This window comes from Oculina patagonica, chromosome 2, assembly GCF_052425735.1.
Source record: "Oculina patagonica isolate OP01 chromosome 2, crgOcupat, whole genome shotgun sequence".
Classification (NCBI taxonomy): Eukaryota; Metazoa; Cnidaria; class Anthozoa; order Scleractinia; family Oculinidae; genus Oculina; species Oculina patagonica.
In genome coordinates, this window is record NC_135759.1 from 36,111,871 (window position 1) to 36,120,906 (window position 9,036).

The 9,036-nt window shown below is 40.5% G+C and overlaps 3 protein-coding genes across 3 annotated transcripts; 1 reads left to right on the forward strand and 2 right to left on the reverse strand.

Annotated features, from left to right (window-relative positions):
- Positions 1–144: 144 nt before the first annotated feature.
- On the reverse strand, positions 145–827 carry LOC144644487 (transmembrane protein 79-like). The gene has a single exon (XM_078503978.1). The coding sequence runs from the start codon at positions 785–787 to the stop codon at positions 224–226; it is 564 nt and encodes a 187-aa protein (XP_078360104.1). The 5' UTR covers positions 788–827; the 3' UTR covers positions 145–223.
- Positions 828–3,065: 2,238 nt separating this feature from the next.
- LOC144644488 (transmembrane protein 79-like) lies at positions 3,066–4,204 on the reverse strand. The gene has a single exon (XM_078503979.1). The coding sequence runs from the start codon at positions 4,197–4,199 to the stop codon at positions 3,636–3,638; it is 564 nt and encodes a 187-aa protein (XP_078360105.1). The 5' UTR covers positions 4,200–4,204; the 3' UTR covers positions 3,066–3,635.
- A 535-nt stretch (positions 4,205–4,739) lies between these two features.
- On the forward strand, positions 4,740–7,842 carry LOC144642042 (protein TTE1956-like). The gene is made up of 2 exons (XM_078501040.1): positions 4,740–4,950; positions 6,502–7,842. Exons 1-2 carry the CDS (start codon positions 4,854–4,856, stop codon positions 7,293–7,295), a joined length of 891 nt encoding a protein of 296 aa, XP_078357166.1. The 5' UTR covers positions 4,740–4,853; the 3' UTR covers positions 7,296–7,842.
- Positions 7,843–9,036: the final 1,194 nt, after the last annotated feature.

The window sequence follows — 9,036 nt, forward strand, 5'->3', positions numbered from 1 at the left end:
ATCATATGGAAACCAGCCTTTAGTTGAGAGCAATTTTAGTATTAGCATATATTATGCTAATTTTCACTCGTAGAACAAAGCTCACATGAATATGTAATAGAAGATAGATAAAACAATAAGCCGTTGATAATTTCAGATCATTTTATTAAGTTTTCAGATCATTTTATTTATTTTCAGTCGTATCTTAAGCTTTGGCTACCTGTGGTTCAGTCTCCGTTCACTTTTAGTGATATACTTCAAATCCATAAATCAACAAGCAGTACAAACAATATCCAATGACTAAATTGGTTGGGGTAAATGTCATGGCATAACCTAGGCTTCTCTTGATAGGATCCATGAAGTAACCAACTGCGAACACAAGTCGAGCGATGCAGAACAGGACAACCAGGAAAGGAACAAAGTTCATGTTCTCTTCAGAAAGATAAGTAGACAACACGATGAGGCTGAACGAATGAAGCAGGAATTGTTCGACGGTGTTCTGAAGATACCTCGAAGGCATTTCCACAAACGTCTTGCCGCCTTGGTCCAATGGATTTATAGCACCGGTTCTGTATCTTACTTTTCCGACCCAAAACACCCCAGCGTAGACGGAGAGCAGCGAAACTATCAACCAGCGCACCGTGAACACGACTCTATCAAGCAAAGTCGGAAGGCGAGGTTTTGGGAACGGAACATACACAACGATCACACCAAAACAAAATATCAGTACGCAGGCAAAAATCATGCTGGTTCGCACCATTTTCTGATCCTGGGACTGCTTTTTCTGTCGATCTGTGTCGGTCGCCATGATTCGTGCGTGGATAGTACTCACGGATATGATTTGCAGCCGTGCGTGACCTATTAAACAAGCCATAATTGATCACGCGGTTTAAAATTTTATTATATTGGGCAAACAAAACAAACAGATAAATTGAGGTTTCCCAACCGGGGAAGAGGTAACTAACATGATTTATAATCCTTGTGACCATTTTTATGCTACTCTTTTTTTTTTTTATAGAACTCTATGATTTTTAAACTATAACTGTGCACACTAAAAAGAACGACAGTACAGGGTCTAGTTATTTACGCGTGCTGCCATGGTAAAACGAGCGCAAATAAATCGACCCGATCAGTAAAGGTTCATTTCACTGCAAGTTCATGCGTGACCTTTTACTGTGTCAAACAGCACGGGCTGCCTCCGGCACACGCGTACGTTGTCAAATTTTTGGAACACCCTTTGCAGTGTTTATCTTACCAGGCCGCTCTGCAACTACATAGGATTGTCGTTCAGTGTACGTTTAAACTGTAGAAGTAGATAACTCGATAATGGCATAAATTAAACAAGTAAAACAATAGCTTAAAACAATATATAGCTAGATAATAATAACTTCTAAATAACAAAAAACCTCACAGGTTTTAAGATGGCTAAACGATCAAACAGTTTTCGTCCAACATCATGTTGGAAGAGCATGTTTGACCGTTTAGCCGCCTAACTGAACATTGCATATAAATGGTTTCCCATGTTTGATCTAGATCAAACATTTTCATCCAATGCAACGTTTTGCTTCACGAGCAAATGTTGGATCAAAGCAAGCCCAAGCGGTAAAAAGCAACCAATCAGAAACCAAATCTATGTGACGTTTCAGCGGTTATACGCACAAAGCATTATGTGGGCTCGCTTTTTTCGATGTTTGATTAAACATTATTTGCTCGTTTAGCCACTCGATGTTGTGTGCGTCAAACACGATGTTTGACGAAAATGTTTCATCGTTTAGCCGGGGCTTTTTTCCTCCGAGTCCTGTCACGCAACGTAGCTAGCCACGCATAATGTGAGTGTCTTGCTTTTGTGAGTGTCTTTGCTTTAAAATAGTTGTTTATTTAAACCTGTCTAATTTACTAATGACATAAAAACTGGAAATCAGAAGCTTAAAGCAAATTGGGCAGGAAAATAATAACTCCTAAATGATGAAAGACTTTGGAGGTTTTAAAGGGAGGCGAAAAATCCCCCATGTTCTTATTTTTTGTTCAGGTCATCACGCAACGCTATTCTGTAGACAATATCGTTGTGTGACTATCAGAAAACAGTGTTTAAAAAAAACCCCGTGAAAATGGCTTCAAGACGTGGTGAAAACATTTAACCATACTTAGCTTTAGCAAGGCGGCATTTTGGTTGTTCATCAGTCTATTAACTTGTGGTTTTAGTTACGTATCGTTTATTTAAGTCAGTTCCAAAAAGAAAGCAATATTTGCCAAACATAGAAAGGTGATATAAATTTAACAGAAACTTTCGTTCTGCCTTTTAAAACGAAAAACAATTTTTATAGCTTGGGAACTGCAAACTTTGTATTTTAGGTTAGTCTGGTACAACGAAAAAGCATGGCTGATATAACAGTATTAAAAGGAATATAATTTCAATGGCCTGAATATTTCAAAAGAAACTGCACCTTTCTGACGGCAACATGACTCTTTTCTTTTTCTAAGAATATTGTTTTATTTTTTCTCGATTAAAGGCTGGATTATTCTCGCAAAAGTTTTAGATTATATAGCGTTGATATTTCCGTTTTAGAATGTATTGGGATAACAATTACTGACAAGTGAAAAACTTTTTGCAGAAATGTTGTTAGCAGCAAACATGCGGCAACTGCTGCTTTTGATGTTTTGTAGCTACATTTGTCATTTAGAGAAAGGAAGAAGTTTAACGGTTTAGTTGAAAATACATATTAAATTGTATTGGTGTTTACACATTTTCAACACACAAAATTGTTTTCTTTTCAAGATCTCAGCTTCGGGTTTATTCTTAAAATATTCTTAAAATTTCGCAAATTTCAGTCTCGATATTCTTAGAAAATATATTCTTATAGAAAAAAAAAGAGTGTAACTATATAGGTTTTTTACAAAATTTCGGACGAAGGTTTAACTACATCAGGTCAGACCTAGGACGTGTATACCCTCTCCTCTCGCAATATGGATTGGACCTGGAGTCAGCCAACCACGAGAAGACTACGATATATAGGTCACGGCAGATGAAGTTGCAGCCGTAAGATTCGAAGCCACTCATCTTTCTCTAACGCAGATTTTCATGTGGGGAAAATTCGCTGACCAAAGCGAGTCACTGATCATTGACACCGAGCTGACACAAGCATGTATCGATTAGGATCATGAGAATTAGATTTACTGTCATTTTTAGTTCTTTTCTTTTTTTGTATTTTTTTAAAATAAATTCAAGGTACACAAAAAGACTCCCACCATAATCCCCGATCCTCTATCTTTTACGCGGTCACAGGGCACAGGTCGGATGCGGGCTGTTTGACACGTACTTCGCCTGTTAGTTTTGCATTTGTATACAGTTTTGTGTGTTAAGAGTAGCTATTTTTTGGTACTACGTTATGATTCACTTAACATTACACGACTCAGTGAGTAAGTCATCAATTAGTTTAACCATGCGCAAATTCACAAATGATTTCTTTGGGTGCTATGCTAATCAGTTTTGGTTCGTTCCTTCTTCTTTGTGTGTGGGTATGTTTCTCATGTAACGTTAATTTTACTAGCGATAAAAGCTGATAAAGTCGATAGAGGTCCATACAAGTATTTTGCGTTGTGCGTGTGAGAGCTCTGTGTTAAAAAATATAATAGAATGTAGTTTACATTTCTTTCATTTAATGATATACCTCTAAGCCATAAACAACCAAGCAGTACAAGCAATATGCAATGACCCCAACCGTCGGAAAACATGTCGTGGCAAAACCAACGCCTCTCTTGAGAGGATGCATGGAGTAACCCACTGCAAACAGAAGTCGACCGATGCTGAACAGGAAAACCAGTAAAGGAACAAAGTTCATGTTCTCTTCAGAAAGATAAGTAGACAACGCGATCAGGCTGAACGAATGAAGCAGGAATTGTTCAACGGTGTTCTGAAGATACTTTGAACGCATTTCGACATATTTCTTGCCGCTTGGGTCCAATGGATTTATAGCAGTGGTTGCGTATCGCATGTTTCCGACCCAAATGACCCCAGCGTAGACGGAGAGCAGCGAAACTATCAACCAGCGCACCGTGAACACAACTCTATCAAGCAAAGTCGGAAGGCGAGGTTTGGGGAAAGGAGCGTATACAGCGATCACGCCAAAACAAAACATCAGTACCCAGGCACAAAAGATGTTGGTTAGCACCATTTTCTGATCCTGGGACTGCTTTTTCTGTTGGTCTGCGTCAGTCGCCATGATACATCCGATGCATCAGTAGTGTGTGACCTAAAATTAAAAAGCCTCCATTGATCACGTGGGAGGCTTATCGGCATCCTTCTTGGATGGCGTGACCGTTTTATGTTTTATATGCTACAAGAACTCTTACAGTTTAACAATTATGCTCGAAAAAAAGGACCACAGGGATCTTGTTTTTACGTGCATTTTCATGGTTAAACAAGCGCTTAAAATTGTGATCGCTAAATGTGCATTTATTACGTGACCTATATAGGCTGTATACTCTCGTCCCCCCGTTTTAAAAAAAAATCTGTATTTTGAGGTAAACAGGCTAGAACTGCAGCTGATGCTGCCTACACGTTCTCCTTTAAATTTCGAAAACATTTAACGCCCTTTGCGATGTTTATTGGCCCAGTAAACTAATTAAGCCATACACGCAAACGTGAGTCCGTGTCACGGCTATTCAACGTATGTCACGCAAATTAGTCACGAGTCATGTCTTGTTCAGGTCGTCACGCAACCCAATCTGAGCGTGTGTGTCGCTTCAAGTAACGGCTGCGAATGCTTTCAGTCCGGGTGAAATCATTTCAATCATCTTTAGTTTTCGCACAGAGGCATTTGAGTTGTTCATCAGTCTAGCTTTGCGGTTTTGGTTATATATCGTTCATTTCCAGCATGATTCTAGCTACGGCGATAGCAATCTTTATCATAAAATCATTCTTCGCGTTTCAAGCTGAGGGCAACGTAGTTGGAGCTTTTGTCATGCCACACGGTAAGTTTTTCGTACTGAAGTGCATGTACGAAAATTGTTCTAGATTTTAAAACATGACTGCTTTTGGAAGATCACACTAGCTAGAGGAGCACTGTTTCAGTAAACATCTTGTCCAAATAATGCTTTTGCTGAAAAGCCGGAGAATACGTCCAGAGGGGGTATGGATGCAGTTGGATATGGTGTGTGGGAGGGGGTAGGGTAACCTTTTGTATCGAATACCAAGAAATTGAGTTGGGAGAGACAAGAAGGGTTGAACAGGGACACAACAGTAGAAAAATGAACGGACTATACATTTTTACATCTATAACAGTGTCGAGTTGTGGTCATCAGCTGCACCACCCCACCCCTAGCCGCGATAATTGTGTCTCGTGATCCCGTGAAAAAGTCTCGTGATGAGCCGAACAAATGTTCTTACAAAGACTTTGGAAGCGTTTGCACGTTTTTTTATCGGAGTATCAAAAACTTGTATGGGATACTGAGGAATCAAGAAGGAATGGTGAAAAAGATATACATAAAATGTGAGTCTTGTAATGATTAGATTTACGTGTTTCTAGATTCCTTGCAGTGGGGGACATGGGGGGACCCTGAACACCCCAACACCGCAAAAATAATACATAAACACCGCATCACCGCAAGAAAATTTGATGAAACACCGTCACCGCAATATAATCAAGTCAATAAAAACGTACTAGGATTGGGTTAAAGATTAAATAGACAATATTTGGCTGTATTTTGTTATAAATTTAACATAAGGACGGATTAACGAACATAACAGAGATAATTGTAGTTCTGCAAGTGTTAGACAAGAAACCGTAACATCGCTGATAATTTCGTTTCACCGAACACCGTAGGTTAAAAAACACAAACATCGCACACCGTAAGGTTTGAGATCACCGCAACATCGCAAGATTTAATTTTTTCACCGTAACACCGCATAAAAAAAAATGAGCAAACCGCAACACCGCAAACTCCAATGTCCCCCTCCTTGCAGAAAAATATTACTGTTTAAAACTACGTTGAGACACAAAACATCGAAGAAAACAGAAAAAATGCAAATTCGAAGATAAAACGAAACGGAAATTCTCGCAGACATCCCAGCGGGAGTGGCGTGCTCAGTCATGTCAGTCATACCAAGGAAATTTATGTGATGCAAGATAGTGTTTTCGTTTCACTGGGAGCGGTGGTGGGGGTGCAGGTGGTGGAAGGGTAATAAGGAGGAGGTCGGGCATACGCTGGGCATTTGAACGTAGTTTCACACTCCAGGGCATTTCTGGATAGTCAAAAGTGTCAGTTAACGATTTAAAAATTGTTGCCCCAATATGCGTTGGGGAAGAAGAAGGGGGCGCTGGGGAGGAAGTAAAGGACAACATTGCAACTCTACGTTTTATTTTGCAACACTCGCGACTGAACGAGTGGCGCGCGCAATAATGCCAGCTTGTGTTAACCGAACCTTAAACGTTGTTTTTACCTTTTCCGAGAGTACAATTCCCCTTTTAAAAGTTAAAATTGCCAATGTCATTATTATTTGTTACTTTTTTAATAACAAATCAGGAGGAATAGCTTTAGACCCTCGCTATTTCAACACAACCAACGCTACAGCCAAAGCACAAGCCTGGTTGGTACACAAAGCCGCAATACAAGTGGGAAGACAGATTGAGGATCTTAAGCCAGACACAATTGTCCTGAGTTCTCCGCATGGAATCGCTGCTCCTGAAGATTTCATTTTCTACCTTAGTCCAAAAGGATCGGGCTTCTCCGACACTGACAACTGCGCCTGTCCACCATGTTGCTACAACCTGTCTGTTGCCATGGATACCAACGGCACCAAGACACTTGTCAGCACCCTGAAAGCTGAAAACGAGAAAGTTTCGTATTTGAGCGCATTCGGGCCACCAGGAAACGAAGATGTCCCCTTCCCTTTACGCTGGGGCGAGATAGTTCCGCTGTATTTCACAAAGAGTATTTTAAACCGGAGCAAAGTTATCATTCTGTCCCAGCCGAGTCGCAGATACACAGATAGCGTGGAGATGATTCCCGAACTGCGCCATCTTGGCAAGAGCTTGTTTCAGGTTCTCCACTCGCAGTCCGAGAGGATTGTAGTGATCATCAGCGCCGACCTGGCGCACACTCACTTGAAGTCAGGACCGTATGGATTCTCCACAGCCGCAGAACCCTTTGATAAAGCGAGCGGGGCGTGGGTGACCACTCAGGATTCAGACAAACTTGCAGTTGAAGCAGCTTCGTACGTGGACAAGGCTCTTTCTTGTGGATTCACTGGGCTGGTTATGCTGGACGGAATGTTAAAAGCAAGCCTCTATGGATTGGGAATCTCGACTTCTCGCTAACTTTCATCCTAGTTATTACGGCATGATGTTGGCGTCTTTTGTGCCACGACAATAAAATATTGAATATTTAAATACTTGGTAACCTGCAGCATGTAATGTAAACTGTTCACAACCTCTCTATTTTTCAACGCAAAAGAACACGAGAGACACAGCTAGCGAGAAGCACGGAAGGGGGGGGGGGGGGAGGGGATATTTTCTCCGTTTTGCGCTGGCGTCCAGTTCTCTAGCGATTCTTTTTCGCGCGCTTAATGATCAAAGAAAAATATGAGAAGGGACTCTGGACAGTGGACTAAGAAGAGTCTAACAAGGTTAGAAGTAATGACATTTTCGTAAAGTTCAAAATTATGACCAAAGATCGAAGTAAGCTTAGCTGGATTTTGAGAAAATTTGTTACGAGGGTTATCGTTCGCATGAACTACTTAAGTTGGTTTCTTTTGGTAGTTTTGATATCACCTCGAGGGAAATTTCGATCGGCGACCTTTCATTCAAAGCTTCACATGCGTATTATCGCACTAGTCTCCATTCTCTGCGGATGAGGAGTGAAATAAAAAATATTTTTTTGGGATTTTTTTTATTTTTTTAAATTTTTTTTTTTTTTAAAAAAAAATCATTCCTCAATAAATGGGGACGAGCCAGTGCCATTCTCTGTGCAATGAGGAGTGGACAACCTCGTTCCCAGGGCTTTTCCCCTGGTGATTTGCCCGTTCCAAATCACCAAGGGAAAAGCCCTGGGAACGAGGTTGAGGAGTAGAATAAAAAAATGACAACGGTTATTTGGGACACGTGGCAGCACGCGCCTCGGGCTGCCCGCTTCCTAGAGCCAAGGACAAGGCTGCATTAATCTCTTTTCGTTGCGTTTGTTTAGTTAACTGGCTGAAAACATTTACCAAATTAATCAAGTTACTTTCTTCCGGAGAGCAACCGATTTTATTTTACATCGTTCTGTACATTCAATTTCTTACAGACATTTACATTGTACACTCATATTTCCGATTCCAATTTTTTTCTTTTTACACATCTACACACAAAAAACTACAGTGGTTACATAACTATACAGTATGACGGCGGAGCACTTTGACAAAGGCTCGCAATAGCCAACAGTAATACTTGAAACACAGTCCGTTTGTTCGTTTGTTTCTTTCCATTCCAGTAGTGCATTACTGGGAGCTAAACCTACGCTGACGATTAGCGGTTTTCCAAGAAGTTAATCGTATACAGCATGTACTATCCTGGCCAATGCTAGAGCGTGAAACAAGACTTTAATTTTGTAAAGAAAGAGAGAGAAAAGAAAAGGTTTCCATTCTATATCTTAAAGTGTAATTCGTACAATACGCTCGCCATTCTCAGCTCCACAGCATTCCACTTGAAACTATCTAGAGGTTAATTTTTTTTCTCTGCAGCCATCGCTTGCTTTGGAGCATACCATACAGTTGCTACCTTGTTCTAACTATTTTCTAATTGCTATCAGCACTCATACAGGGTTGTTCAACCACTTGTGGGTTTTGTATTAAAACTGAAAAAGCCGTAGAATTTAGTATTTAAACAGACCGTGTGCAATATACATGTTAGCATCATTTACATTATAAGTACCAATCAGGGTTCTCAATAGAAACATGCAACGGCTGTCAAAACGGAAAAAATTCAGACTTCCGAGTTGTACCTAGCCTGCGTCGCAGACGTAATCTAACCCCGGCTAGGACTTGACAAGGGTTTAGCTTCGTCTGCGGCGCAGGGTAAGTTG